General features: G+C 30.9%; 1 protein-coding gene across 2 annotated transcripts in view; it reads left to right on the top strand.

Moving 5' to 3' along the window:
• Positions 1-13,482, top strand: part of LOC114325301 (uncharacterized) — a 91,418-nt gene extending 77,936 nt beyond the window's left edge. For both annotated transcript variants that reach the window (XM_028273328.2, XM_028273329.1), the window contains exon 5: positions 13,310-13,482. In XM_028273328.2, the coding sequence (XP_028129129.1) occupies positions 13,310-13,404 (95 nt within the window). In that variant the 3' untranslated portion in view covers positions 13,405-13,482. The remainder of the gene's footprint in view (positions 1-13,309) is intronic.
• The last annotated feature ends 3,389 nt before the right edge of the window (positions 13,483-16,871 follow it).

Here is a 16,871-nt window from a genome sequence, read left to right as displayed (position 1 = left end):
CATTTCGGCACGCGCCTTTAGTATTTTTACATTACTGTCTTCGTCCTCAACATCAAACAAAACAGGAATTTGTTTTGTTTGATTTTTAAACATGGGGGGTATGGTTTGAAATCAACATTTCAATTGGGATTTTTTTTAAACTATCGTACGTTTATTTTATTTTTAAATTAAATAAGCTTATTAAGTACAATAATTCAAAGAATATTTAAAATAAATTTCAAGGAAAAATATTGAAAAATAAGCCAACTGTGGCAAATTTTTACAGGCACCTTAAAAATGGTTTTTGCGATAGACATCAGAACTCACTACATACATATTGTAGTAGATACATTTTATTTTTGTATTTATTTAGTGTTAAACAACAATCATCGGTTTTTCTCGTTGTTGTGTAACATTTTCCCTTTTTTGCTAATTTAGAAGGTAAAAAGCAGATCGGATTGATTCCATTCATGCGAGGAGACCTTGAACCGTAAAATATTTGAATATAATGGTTTGATAGTTGTAGGTTTATAATAAGTGGATTACTTATCTACTAATGTACGAGACGAAGCTTTGTATTTTCAATAAAGTTTCTATAATCCTTATTTCCGTTTGCATTTTAAATAGTATTTTCGGGAAATTATACGCATACATACAGGGCACAGGGTGATTGTTTAGTGGGGTAAAGCTCCGTAGATCCGTTATAGTATTAGATAGCAATAAAAGTTAATAACAAAAATTGTAGCCACCTTTGAGCTTCATATTATAAAATTAATTAGAATGTTACAGCCCACATAACAATTTCATGTTCTTAGTAGATTCATAGAACATACTTTTCAGAAAAAGTATATACTTAGAATATGCGTAATTACCATTGCGAATGTGCAGAGCATATACTGAGTATATACTACATTACAGTACTTAAACGTTCTATGTATATACTTAGAATGTACTACCGCACTTCTTTTCAGTATATACCAAGAACATACTTTTTAGAAGATTCTAAGGAGGTGCTATAAACCTTCTATTTATATACTTAGAATGTACTATCGCACATATTTTTAGTATATGGGAAGAATATTCCAAGGAAGTGCTATATACCTTCTAGTTATATACTTAGAATGTACTATCGCACATATTTTTCGTATATGGGAAGAATATTCCAAAGAAGTGCTATATACCTTCTATGTATATACTTAGAATGTACTATCGCACATATTTTTAGTATATGGGAAGAATATTCCAAGGATGTGCTGTATTTCGCAGAAGTATGTTTTCAACATCACCCAATCTCATCCTATAGGTTCTACCAAAGAATACTAAGTATTCTTTGGTTCTACTAATATATTATATTTACATATTCTAATTGCATATGAGAATGTAGTTATTACATTCTACAATATTACGTAAAAAGTAAGTATAAAATATATAAACTTTAGTTAGTTATATAGGTACCTATGTATAATAAATATTATATGGGTAAGTAGCCTATATATAAAATATAAGTTATATTTAGTTATTATGTGCACATCAAAATAAAAATGCTGCTTATATAATTATATAATAGCCAAATATATATAATATGTATGTAAATTACTAAAATTTATAGGTATCTATATACATTATACATACTTTTACTTACTAGGTATTTAGGAAATATTGAAGTACCAATATCAATTTATTATTTTCAAACTGCTTTTTATGTTCTTAAAAATGTTTTAGTCCTTGTAGCTAGAAATACTTGGTCCTACCTTACAGCGTAGACATAAATGCATAACTGTACTGGAAACTATTTTCATATTTTGCTCTTTTGTTACCTACCCCCTTCCCTTGTGCAGGTATAAAATGCACTGCAAGGGTCAGAATGACAATGAATGGCCGTTTCCGGATTCCCGAAAATTATAGGTAAAAATACTTATGGTATAAACTCAAATCAAAATGGTATATTCATTTCAACTGAAAACGAAACGAGAATTTCTCATTTTTCTTCAATAGAATTAAGTTTTAAACTTTTTACCATACAATTAAAACGGTTAAAAAAAATGAATTAGATAGTTCACTAGTACCTACCAAAATACATAAATTTGATTAATTATTCTTAACGCGAAGTTGATAATCTATAGGCTAACATTATTCTTCTTCCTATAGGTACATACAGTATATTCTTTTTAAGATATTTTAAAAGTATATACAAGTATGTGTTAAGCATATACTTTTGCATATACTTACGCATATACTAAGAATATTCGATTAAGGTATATTCTAAGAATAAAATTTTACGAACATTCCGAGATACTACGTACCCGAATGTGCTCAGTATATTCGGTGCAAGAATATTCTTTGAGGCACATGCAAAGAACATGAAATTTAGAATGTTTTTTATGGTACATGCTATGCTTGTACTACGCATATACTAAAAAGGATATACTTCGACGAATGTTGGTAGGATATGCTTAGAACATGATGCGAACATCATTGTTATGTGGGAGGGAGTTCGATAACATAGTGGCAGACCAAACTTAAATTACTTTCAATATATAGGGTGTCCCAAAAGTATCGTAACGGTCGAATATTTCGCGAACTAAACATCGGATCAAAAAACTGAAAAATACGTTTTCAATAATTTTTAAAGATCTATCCAATGACATCAAATACGATCCCCACTCTATTCCCTAGAGGTGGGGTGGGAGGTAACTTTGAAATCTTAAATGGAAACTCCAAGTTTTTATTTCAGATTTGGATTTCTTATGTAAAACTAAGCAACTTTTATTCGAGACATTTTTTTGAATTACGGATAGATGGCGCTGTAATCGGAAAAAACAATTTATCGTGATACCAAAGGTAAATTATAGAAACGGTCTAATATCTCGAGAAATACACTTCCAAATGAAAAATCAAAAATATGTATTTAATATTTTTCAAAAACCTATCGAATAACGCTAAACATGACCGTTCACCTTACCCCCACGACTTGGGGTGGGGGATACCTTTAAAATCTTAAATGGCAACCTCCATGTTTTATTGCAGATTTGAATTCGTCATGAAAAACTAAGCAACATTTATTCGAAACATTTTTTATAGCCAATTATAGCGCCATCTATCAACAATTCTAAAAAATGTTTCGAATAAATGTTGCTTAATTTTTCATGGCGAAACCAAATCTGCAATAAAAAATGGAGGTTGCTATTTAAGATTTTAAAGTTACCCCCCACCCCACCTCTAGGGGGTTGGGTGGAGGATAATGTTTAGTTGTATTCGATAATACTTTGAAAAATATTAAATACGTATTTTTTTGGCTTTTCATTTTCAAGTGTATTTTTCGAGATGTTAGACCGTTTCTATAATTTACATATAGTGTCACGATAAATAGTTTTTTCCGATTATAGCGCCATCTATCCATAATGCGAAAAAATGTCTTGAATAAAAGTTACTCACTTTTAAATAAGAAATCCGAATCTGCAATAAAAACTTAGGCTTTCCATTTAAGATTTTAAAGTTGCCCCCCACCCCACCTCCAAGGGGTGGTGTGGGGGATCGTATTTGATGTCATTGGATAGATTTTTAAAAATGATTGAAAACATGTTTTTCACTTTTTCTATCCGATGTTTAGTTTGCGAAATATTCGACCGTTCCGCTACTTTTGGGACACCTTGTATATTAATTATTATGATAAACTATTTAGTGGGAAATAAGCCACAATTAAATTGAAAAATAATTTTATTAACGTTTCAAAGCCCAAATCGGGTTTAGTTGTCAAAATACAAAATACTACTAAAATAAACAAAAATGTTGTTGCTAAGTAAAAAAATTCTTCTAATAATTTATTTAATCTGACTCAATTATATTGGCAATTCAGACGTATATTATACATTTTAAAGTAGAAGACTTTAAAATGATATCGCCTATATTTATGAGTTGCGTTCCTGGGACGACTTTACTAAAATATAGTTCATTCGATTACATGAAATCAATCCCAACTCAAGAATATCCGTCATAAAAAAATCATATCATGTGATCTGTCCTTAAAAAGACAAACAAATGCAACGATAACAATATAATACTCGCGTTAGAGATTCCATAGTAAATCACGAGGGAAAACCAGGAAAAAACCTTGTGATACTATCCCGACATCGTAAGTATTTGGTCTTACATTTAATTTACTTTCAAAAAACTAACACCAAATTCTGATTTTAATATGTTTAAATTATAAATAATATTAATAATACATAGATAGACAATAAGTAATACTAAAATATAAAATTTGTACTAACTCGATATGTTATTGACTTACTAATCGTGGTATTTTCTTTCTATTGACTTACTAAGAAATTGAGTATAAGATAAAATTGACTATAAGCGACAATACAATTTACAATGGAAAAGGAATACAATAACACTTTACCTTTCCTCGATGTTTTAGTCTTAAAGAAGGATACTGGATATGAGACTCAAGTGTATAGAAAACCAACACACACCAACAGATATCTTAATTACAAATCAAATCACAACATCAACGTTAAAAGGGAATCATTAAATCCTTATATGATAGAGCCAAAATTACTTGTTCTAACGAAAATTCATTTTTAGAAGAAAAACAATTGTTAACATCTGTTTTATTAAAAAATGATTATCCTTTATCGTTTATAAATAAGGAATTGTCAAGATTGGATCGAATGGAACAGAACAACTTAGAACGGGATCCTACAATATTCACAAGAAATAATACGAGGAAAATATCAATACCATATACAGGGTGTCCCGAAAAGATTGGTCATAAATTATACCACAGATTCTGGGATCAAAAATAGATTGATTGAACCTCACTTACCTATATACAATAGTGCACACAAAAAAACTTACAGCCCTTTGAAGTTACAAAATGAAAATTGATTTTTTTTCATGTATCGAAAACTCTCAGAGATTTTTTATTGAAAATGAGCATGTGGCATTTTTATGGCAGCAACATCTTAAAAAAAAATTAAAGTGACATTTGCGCACCCCATAAAAATTTTATGGGGTTTTTTTCCCTTAAACCCCCCCAAACTTTTGTGTACGTTCCAATTGAATTTTAGTGACGGCACCATTAGTTAGACACAATGTTTCTAAAACTTTTTTGCCTCTTTGTACTTTTTCGATAAGTTAGTGTTCATCGTGATATTTTGAATATTTGTCGAATCCACCACATATTTGTATATGGTTAAGTACGGTTATAGAGACCTGTTAATAATCTGAAAATTTATTTATAATTTACATTTTTAGGTATATTTTGAAAAAGAAGCTACATCTCGATAAAAGGTGACGTATAAAAAAAGACTAAGAGGCAAAAGTCTTAAAAACACCGTGTTTAACTAATAGTACCACAATAATAGTTTAATTGGAACGTACACAAACATTTGGGGGGTTGAAAGGAACAAAACCCACATAAAATTTTTACGTAAATATATTGAAAAAGAAGCCGCATCTCGATAAAAACTGGCTTATCGAAAAAATACTAGGAGGCAAAAAAGTTTTAAAAACGTTGTGTTTAACTAATGGAACCACAATAATGAATTAATTGGAACGTTCACAAAAGTTTGGGGGGGTTTAAAGGAACAAAATCCCCATAAATTTTTTATGGGGTGGACAAATTTCACTATAATTTTGTTTTAAGATGTTCCTGCTATAAGAATGATACATGTCCATTTTCAATAAAAAATCTCTAATAGTTTTCGATATATTGAAAACAATAAATTTTCATTTTGTAACTTCAAAGGGCTGTAACTTTTTTTATGAGCACATTTGTACTAAGGTAAGTTAGGTTTATTTGAACTATTTTTGACCCCAGAATGTGTGGTATAATTTATGACCAATCTTTTCGGGACACCCTGTATAAAAGGACTATCCGAGAAACTTAAAACAATAGGAAATAAATTCAACATTTCAACAACATTCAAAACAACAAACACATTGAGATCTATTATATCTAAAACTAAACCTAACAATGAACAAGAAAGAACAAAGAATTGCATTTATAAAATACCTTGTGAATGCGAACAATTTTATTTAGGTGAAACATCAAGACCATTAAACGTTAGAATAAGTGAACATCAGTCTTATATTAAAAATAGAGAATTTGATAGATCTCAAATATGTCAACACGCATGGGATAATGAACATAGAGTTCAGTGGAGAGATTCAAGTATAGTCCTGAAAGAATCAGATAGTAAAAAGAGAAAAATCAAAGAAGCGGCTCTAATTATGCTAAATGAAACCAATTGTGCCTCGGTAGAATGCAGTAGGATGTGGTTACCCATACTGAAAGAGGAAGTCAGTAGAAAGAAAATACCACGATTAGTAAGTCAATAACATATCGATTTAGTACAAATTTTATATTTTAGTATTACTTATTGTATATCTATGTATTATTAATATTATTTATAATTTAATCATATCTATTAAAGTCAGAATTTGGTATTAGTTTTTTGAAAGTAAATTAAATGTAAGACCAAATACTTACGATGTCGGGATAGTATCACTAGGTTTTTTCCTGGTTTTCCCTCGTGATTTACTATGGAATCTCTAACGCGAGAATTTTACTGTCATCGTTGCATTTGTTTGTCTTTTTAAAGACAAATCACATGCTATGATTTTTTTGTGACGGATATTCTTGAGTTGGGATTGATTTCATGTAATATAATGAACTATCTTTTAGTAAAGTCGTCCCAGGAACGCAACTCATAAATATTGGCGATATCATTTTAAAGTCTTCTACTTTAAAATGTATAATATACGTCTGAATTGCCAATATAAATGAGTCAGGTTAAATAAATTATTAGAATTTTTTTACTTAGCAACAACATTTTTGTTTATTTTAGTAGTATTTTGTATTTTGACAACGAAACCCGATTTGGGCTTCGAAACGTTAATAAAATTATTTTTCAATTTAATTGTGGCTTATTTCCCACTAAATAGTTAATCATAAAAATGCCACAAGGAAATAGCTTCACATCAACATTAATTATTAATACTTTAAAGTAGGTTCAGATATACGACAGAGATTCAAGGTGGAGAATTGGAGAACATTAATAACTGGGTAAGAAAGAGAAGAGTAGAATGGACTGACCACATAAGCCGAATGACAACAAACAGAAATAGAGTAGTAAGGACGGCGAGAGACGGTTCCCCAATAGGAAGACCATCAGTGGGAAGGCTACGAAAACGATGGAACGACGATAACTTATTGTAGAGGTACATTGAAAAAACAGACAGAGTCTACACAAAAGGAAGAAGAAGTAAAACATAATATGTCTCTTTTAACTTCTTTAAAGGCATTGTGCATTCGAGATGTGGTGTTACAGACGCATGTATAGAATTTCGTGGGTGGATCGTGTGACTAATGTTACAATTAGATTAGAGCTACAATAATTGTAGCTCTGTCCATAGTGTCTTAGCCACAAACCATACATACTCATAGACGTTTCACGTAAATTGTCAAGGTCAAGACAGCAAATTAGTTACCATTCCAATCCAGAGATGTCGCTGTCAGTCAATTCTCTTGTCATATTTAACAACTGACAGTTTACAATTAAATTAATTTGTTAATTTACTTTTTATTTTACAGTTTGTGGCTTAATTATTTTATTATAGTGGTGTTACGTTTTTAATTAGATTTAATCACAATTTTAATCAAGTGTATTAACCTCCTCTCCGTTTTTATGAGTAGAATTTTTAGTTTACATTGATCATCCCGTGTTGTGTTTCTCCACATTTAAAAAAAAAACAATATAATATATCCTGAAACAGTTTATTCCAATGGACAAGTGTGTCATCAACATTTCGGACCTATATATTTTTGGAAGTTTGTAAAAGATTATAAGGTAATATTTATCTAAACAATCATCCTACAAGATTCTTTCAAAAATTTTCATTCAACTCGATACACATCAGTGCTTTCACGTGACACATAGCAGTAGTGTTTAGCATTTTGAAAACAAATTGGAATATTTGAAGTTTTCAGTAAAATATGGAATAAAACATTGAATTGTCTTTCTGTTGTTTTAATTTCCTGCGAAATTTCATCAAAAATCCCGCAAAATTTATAATTTGAAATTCTCACGTAACTAAAATTTGTCAATTTAGTTCCCATTCCAATCAAGAGATGGCGTTAATTCGATCCGAAAGATTAACATGGTCGTGAAACGTCTATGAGTATGTATGGTTTGTGGTCTTAGCATTACCAGTCTCGGCTCTAGGGCAGTGGTTCCCAACCTTTTATGTCTGGCGACCCACCTTCTGATATTCTGATGTTTTTTCATATTCGCGACCCATCCCTCACCCATGATGATATATATGTACGTTATTCAGCTACTGTAAGAGCCACGCCGCGACCCACCTGAAATCCGCCCGCTTCCCACTAGTGGGTCGCGACCCACCGGTTGGGAAACTCTGCTCTAGGGTATAAGGTGCCCGCCTGAAAAACTATAAGCACTTATTTTAAACATATAATTTCAATATTTAACTCGATTATATATTGTATAGAAGAGCTTATAGACAAAAGAAATAAATAAATGGATTAGAAGCAAAACGAAAGTAAAAGACCATGCTGCCAAATTAAAATGGAGCTTCGAAGGACACAATGCCCGACTGAAGGGTAAAAGATGAAATCACGAAATACAACAGTGGAGACCGTGGTTAGGAAGAAGAAGCAGAGGAAGACCACAAATGAGATAGGCTGATGACATAGAGAAATTTCGAGAACACAACTGGAAACAAAACACTGGATTGAATTGGGGAAGGCTTATGTCCAAAGTTGGATTATTTAAGGCTGAAAAAGAAGAAGAAGAATTGTATAGAAAAAAAAACTCATTTTGGCTCCTCCCATTAACAGGGGCGTCCGCCTACCGTGCATTCCTTGCCATGCTATGCCAGCCCGTTATGGCCGGCTCTGAGCATTAGGTACCTACCATTGATTTTTGGAAGGATTTTCATCTCTGCACATAATTATTATATACCTATGTATGTTTCACGAAAATGAAAATTAAAGAGATCCAATTCGTCTTTAAAGTGAATGAATGCTTCTACCTAATTATGTTTAGAATGATTCTCCAATACTGTCCAATAGCCCATCGTCCCCATCTACTAAAACTAAAGGGTATGAGCTGGGTTGGGTGAGCTCATGGATAGGTATTATTATACCTATAATTTTTCTGTTGTATTCTCCCTCCCACATCCCTGTGTATTTTTTTTATTAGATATTTTTTTTATTTAATAGGAGAACATGTAAGCTAGACAGCACTATAAAAAAGATATTACAATTACATAAATAGGTCTATGTATTCAAATTCTTAAATTTTATTAGTAAACAATATGATATTTAGATCACAATAATAATTAAATTTAATATTTTAAAACAAAAATGGATCAAAGGGTACTTTGACTTATAACAATAATTAATTATATTTTATTAAATATTATTTAGTCTGGCTGCTTGCGCCATCTATGTAGTAGGTAATTGAAGGACGAATATAACCAGCAAAAAAGGAAACTGTAATTGGACCGGTACAGTAAAGATCAAACCGTAAAAAGGAATTTATGACCTTCTCTTATTTTGTGTTGTCCTGATATCCTGGTGTCCAGAAGTTGAAGTGATTGTAGTTGTCATAGTAGTTGTTGGACATGCCCTAGAAGTCATCTGAATAATTTTTTGCTGCTTCTTAAATTTTTTCACAAGGAGAATATAGGATGATTGTAAACAGCAATAATTCTAATCACAAGAAAAATCCAGGCCCGGATTAACAAAAAAAGCATAAAATAATTGTGACCTTGAAACAACACCCTGCATATTGAAATTTTCAAAATCCGTTTGCACATTTGAAAAGAGCACGAAAAACTGAGTTTATAGGTTCGCTTTCATTTTTTCGCAGTAAAAACGAATTTAATTTTGAAATTAAATATGTATACTGAAATTTTTATGTGGTTATTATACAGAGTGTCCAGAAACTCTACCGAAGTTTGTCTACCGACAAGACAAACGAAGACAGGAAATTCCTCACATCATTTTAAGACAATTTATCCCAATTCATCTAGTCCGAAAATGCTTCCTAGAGCGATTTGAAGATGTCGTCTGGTAATTAGTTTTTCTTAAATTTCTCCAGAACGCTTCTATTTAGAAAAACGAAAATTGGTACACATATTTATCCTCCAGAGATAAATCGATTCCATCCATTGCAAATTTCTAGTATCCGTCATAGACATCCCATCCGTTTCGGGTAGGGCAGTAGTTATATTATCGCATTGTTTTTGATTTTTAAGCATTTTTTAAGTCTGGATTATTAAAATGTAAGGTATTATAGCATTAAGTGGTCGTTGTTCTCTGATTATAGTACTAAAAGTTACTCTGATTTTAAGTCGACAGGAATAATAATTTTCTAGAAAAATCAATTTAAAAAAACTATTTAGGAAAACGAAAAGTGGTACGTTAATTTATATTCCAGAGATGCATCGATTTAATTACCTAATTGCGAATTTCTAGTACCGGTTATATTCGTCCGTTTTGGGTAGGTCAACGGTTATTTTATCGCATAACTTTTTTGTCTTTAATTTTTAAGAATTTTTGACACTAGATTATTAAATTATGAGGTATTCTAGTACTAAAAGTTACTCTTGCTTTAAGTTGGTAAAATTCACCGTTTTTTTTTTAAATTTTTTAAACATTTTTTTCAAATTTAGGAAACGAAAAATTTTTAAATTGATTTCTCTAGAAAACGGTGCGCCCTACAGACTTAAAGCAAGAGTACCTTTTAGTACTAAAATACCTCACATTTTAATAATCCAGTATCAAAAGTGCTTAAAAGTTAAAGACAAAAAAGTTATGCGATAAAATAACCGTTGCCCCACCCAAAACGGACGCATATGACCGGTATTAGAAATTTGTAATTGATGTAATTGATTTATCTCTGGAAGATAAATAAGCGTACCAGTTTTCGTTTTTCTAACTAGAAGCTTTCTGGAGGTATTTAAGAAAAACTAATTACATTTTGCGCCTATAGGACCGGTTGTTCGAACGCTAATCAAGAAGTTGAGTATAATTAAGTCCCCTTAACAACCATCAAATAACAACACCCCTCATTCGGACGTCAATCAGTTGATTGTAATCAATTATGTTAATTATCATTATGATAATTAACATAATTGATTGATTAGTTAATTATTATGATAATTAACATAATTGATTGATTAGTTAATTATTAATTAACATATCAATTATTAACATAATTGATTAATAAAACTCATAATTGTAAACAATTATGTTTTCAGCAACCCAAACAAAGTTGACATTGACAGTTGGTGACAGTAATTAAATATTTGATAATGATCAGTTGATTTCATTTTTGATTAGCGTTCGAACAACCGGCCCTTAGTAGTCCAGGGCGCATCTGTTTTGAGATGGACCTTGAGAGGTGACTCAATTTTTTTTGCAGAAATTGCTTGAAAATAACTCAAATAATAATATTTGAGTTATCCTCCCACTCAAAATGATCCGGAACATTGTTTAAATAATCAAAATGTCAAAATATGAAGGAAAAATTCGATTTTTTTATTGGTTTTTTGATTATAACTTTAAGACTATTCATTTCTGAAAAAAGGACATAAAAGTTGCGTAATTAAATTTCCTATAACATAGAATTGGTTAAAAATTTAAAAAATAGTCACCCTTGTTGCAAAATAGCAATAATTGCGAAAAAAAACCATACAAAAACAAGTATTCGCATTTTACGTTTTTCAACCATTTATGCTACACTTAGGACCTTCATATTTTACCCAGAAAAACTTTATGATATGGTAAAACAACACTGTAAATTTCATTAAGATCGGTTTAATAGATTTTGCAAAATAAATTTTGCAATCCAGCTTTCGCAAAAAAATTCATTTTTTTAAAATGTTGCAGGATTGAATATAAAGCAGATAGCAAGTTGAATTTTTTTTTCTTATAGAAGTGTACTGTACCTTTCATTTGCAATTTGCAAAATTAAAATCGATTGATAACCACGGCGTCAGGAAATTTTTTAAATAAACATTAATTTTTGGTGCTACGCGCAGGACAGCGGTGTTCGATTCACACAAGTTGATTTCCACCAAAATTTCTTCCCATCTTTATGTAATATATTATTTTCTTACTCTATATTTTGTTGTATTTTAATATTTTAATTCCACAAAAATCAAACTATTAATTTTATTATTGTTTGTGAAATATTGTTTAAACAATTGCATATGTTTAAAAATAATAAACTTTTATTCTCTAAGTTAAAATATATGAACAAAAAAAGTTTTTGCTAAAAAAGTGTTATTTCAAAGAATAAACTAGGTATGTGTTTTTTAGTTTTGCAATAAACAAATTTATTTATTTATATCGAAATGTAATAAAAATTAAAATGTATTAATCATTATCAAAGGTTATTGAAATGCCCAATCAGAGCAAACTATCCGCTGTCCTGCGCGTAGCAGCAATAATTAATGTTTATTTAAAAAAATTCTGACGCCGTGGTAGTTAATCGATTTTAGTTTTGCAAATTGCAAATGAAAGGTAAAGTACACTTCTATAAGCAAAAAAAAAATTCAACTTGCTATCTGCTTTATTTTCAGTCCTGTAACATTTTGAAAAAATGAATTTTTTTTGCGAAAGCTGGATTGCAAAATTTATTTTGCAAAATCTATTAAACCGATCTTAATTAAACTGTAATTACTGAATCATAAAGTATCATTACTGTAATAATTACTGTATCATAAAGTTTTTCTGGGTGAAATATGAAGGTCCTAAGTGTAGCATAAATGGTTGAAAAGCGTAAAATTCGAATACTTGTTTTTGTATGGTTTTTTCGCAATTATTGTTATTTTGCAACAAGGGTGACTATTTTTTAAATCTTTAACCAATTCTATATTGTAGGAAATTTAATTACGCAACTCTTATGTCAGTACAACTTTTCTCTTTTATTTTAAAGTTATAATCAAAAAACAAAGGAAAAAATCGAATTTTTCCTTCATTTTTTGACATTTTGATTATTTAAACAATGTTCCGGACCTTTTTGAGAGGGAGGATAACTTAAATATTATTATTTGAGTTATTTTCAAGCAATTTCTGCAAAAAAAAAATTGAGTCACCTCTCAACGTCCAAATGTACTAATATTTTTACAGATGCGCCCTGGTCTATTAGAGAATTTTCGGAATAGGTGAATTGGGTTAAATTGTCTTAAAATTATCTGAGGAATCTCCTGCCTTCGTTTGTCGGTAGAGTTTCTGAACACCCTGTATGTAGTGATTTTTTTAAATATTTAATGGTGTTTTATGTTTCAGGGAAAACAAAATCTGGAGCTGAAACTGTTACCGAAGCAAAGATGAAAATAGCTGCTTATTTTTTATTTGTTATTTTAAAGATGTATTTTATATAAGTATTAAACCAAAGACAATTGTATTTATAAGTGTATATATACGTTAATAAATAAATTATTATTACGTAAGTTTCAAAATGGCTTTTTATACATTTAAACCGGGAGATATTAACAGAAGTTCAACCACGATTTTCTAAGTCCTGCCCTTTGCAATAAAGGAAGGTTAGAGAAGATACTTACAATTTGTGGAAAAATCTACTGGTTTCCTGTGACATTTTCCTGTGAAAATTAAATTTTCCATGAAAAGAAAAATTGGGAGTTGCGGTGAATTTTTAAGTCCTACCATATCCATAGAATAACAGGATACTATCTATTTTATGAACAAAATTTTTTGGGCAGGAAGTATACAGATATACAAACACGTAATGAAAATAATGGAATTTTCATAATTTTCTAAGTCCTGCCAACTTAATAAATCAATCATATTTATTTCAAAATGACCAAAAAAAATGTTGGCATGACGTCACCTAATGTTTAACTTCACTTGTTTCTTGGAAAATTCTGTATAAAATTTTCACTGTGGTTCCGTGATTTTCTAAGTCATAAAATAAATTTTGTTATAAAATAAATAATTTCAGTAGACATTATTCAAAATGGCAGGATGTTTAGTTACACCTTTTTTACTATATATAGTTAAAAAATGTGTAAGAAAATTCGTGGAAAATTACACGATTTTCTAAGTCATGCCATTTCGCACATATCTCAAGAAGGTTAATATAAATCTATTTTCAAAGAGGCAGGATGGTTGTATAGTTATTTCGTATAAAAAAAATTAAAATTGTGTGTCTGTAAAATTATTTCAGGGTGTTATACAAACATATTCATATCACCACAATTTTCTGAGTCATGCCATGTCGAGTATGCTTAAAAAACACTAATCTAAAACCGTTTAAAACTTGGCAGGATAACCGCAAAGATGAATAATACAAAAAATTAATTTGTATATCATTAAAACAATTGTATCCTATTAAATATTATTTTCCTGAATAATGTCTCGGAATTTTTACACACTTTTCAAATCTAATAGCAAACTGTAACATATTTATTTTAAGTGATTAGATCATATTTTTATCTACCTTAATATTTTACCTACCCATTATATTATACAGGGTGTGCAGAAACTCTCATAACAAACGAAAACCGGAGATTCCTCAGATAATTTTAAGAAAATTTAACTCAATTCACCTAGTTCAAAAATGCTTCCGTGGAAAGCTAGAGCTCTTTAAAGATGGCGTCTTGTAATTCATCATCGTCATAATTCAACCCGGATATATCCACTGCTGGATATAGGTCTCCCTCAGTCTTCTCCATGCATTTCTGTCCTGTGCTGTCTGCATCAAGTTTATGTCGATCCTTTTGATGTCATCAGACCATCTGGTTGGCGGACGAGCTCTACTTCGATATGCTTCGTCTAGAAGAAGCATATCGAAGTCTTGTAATTAGTTTCTTTAAAATAGCTCCAGAATGCTTTTATTTGGAAAAACGAAAACTGGTACACTTATTGATCTTCCAGAAGTCAATTGTCAAATGTCAATTATCAATTGTCAATTTTTAGTGCCGGTCATAAGGGTCCGTTTTGGGTATGGAAACGGATATTTCATCGAATACTTTTCTGTCTAACTTTTAAGCATTTCTGACACTGTATTATTAAATTCTGGAATAGTTTTGTACTAAAAGGTGTTTTTGCTTTAACTCAGAAAAATACGCAGTTTTCTAGAAAAATCGATTTGAAAACTTTTTCGTTTTTTGGTTTTTTGAGTTTAAAAGAATTTAGAAAAATTCTATTTAGGAAAACGAAAACTGCTACGTTTATTTCTCTTCCAGAGATGAATCGAGTTTATCAATTGTGAATTTCTAGTACTGATCATAGGCATCCGTCTTGGGTAGATCAATGGATATTTTATCTCATAACTTATTGGTCTTTAAATTTTTAGACATTTTTGAGAGTATTAAATTATGAGGTATTCTAGTACTAAAAGTTACTCTTGCTTTGAGTCGGCAAATACACCGTTTTTTTAATTTTTTTAAAATTTTTTTCAAATTCAACAAACGAAAAATTTTAAAATGGATTTTTCCAGAAAACTGTGCATCCTACTGACTTAAAGCAGGAGTAACTTTTAGTACTAGAATACCTCACAATTTAATAATCTAGTGTCAAAAATACCTAAAAGGGAAAGACAAAAAAGATTCCTATGACTGGTACTAGAGATTCGAAATTGATGGAATCGATTTATCTCTGGAAGAAAAAAAGGCGGACCAGTTTTTGTCTTTAGAAATGGAAGCGTTCTGGAGATATAAAAAACTAATTACAACGCGCCATCTGTAAAGAACTTTAGCTCCCTTAGGCAGGCCGCACATCAAAGAAACATGAAACGTAAATCACGTTTCATGGAAATAAAACACTGCTAAACAAATAGACGTCGGGTCATTTATGCGACTCTCCGAAAATAAAAATGTTTTATGAGCATGAATCACACTCGTTTCATTGGTAGGCGGACTTTAAGATTTGTTTAGCCGTGTTTTATTTTCATGAAACGTTGTTTTTTGTTATCAATATATCTTTGTTGCATAGCAATTTTATCCCGCCTTCTTACTTCCCACAATATACACACGCATGTAACAGGAGCTAAGTTGCCGCACTCAACTGGTTTTCCTGATATTGTAGGATTGTAGATATTGTCCTGACATTGTTTCCTATATTTAATAGCAAAATGTCCTAACACTAACAACACCAGAATAAATAGATTTTTAAATACAGCACCTATCTACTTGCAACTTTTTGCATTGCGTTCAGGATAACATCAGGAAAAGGTGTACAATATAAAAATGGGTGGAAATTGCATTTTAGTGCATAAAATGCATCCAAAAGTGCATAAACCTGCCAAAATAAGTGTATTAAGGGCAAAATTTTGTTATTTGGGAGGTTTATGGAGTTACGAATACACAAGCAGAACCGACCTCCGAATCACCTAGTGCCCAGAGTTGCTGCTAAGGCACGTCATCTGAAATTTCGTGGGATATCGGCAATAAATTAAAGCAAACAGATTATTCGAGGGTTTTTGGGATGGCCAAACACGAATATGACATTACAACCGACCCTCGGAGCACCTGGTGCCCAGGGTGACTGATCTCGAATTAAGAGGGTTTTGTAGGTTGATTCTGATCGCGCATTCATCTTCAGCAACCACAAAACTCCTCGAGTAATCTACTTGCATCACTTTAGTGTCTGAAAGCCTCGAAATTTAAGAATATGGCGTGTATATCAGTCACCCCGAGCACTAGATAAAGATCTGTTCTAATGTGACATTCTTGTTCAGAAACCCCAAAAACCGCCTGAGTAATCTGTCTGTATCAATTTACTGCCGAAATTAGTATATAAATATGGTATAGAAAATGCTTAACAAATAAAAAGGTACCATAAAATATCATTTTATTATAATACTAAAATACAGGGTGTCCTATTTAAG

This window comes from Diabrotica virgifera, chromosome 6 (genome assembly GCF_917563875.1).
Source record: "Diabrotica virgifera virgifera chromosome 6, PGI_DIABVI_V3a".
NCBI lineage: Eukaryota > Metazoa > Arthropoda > Insecta > Coleoptera > Chrysomelidae > Diabrotica > Diabrotica virgifera.
This window is presented reverse-complemented; position numbering and strand designations above follow the sequence as displayed.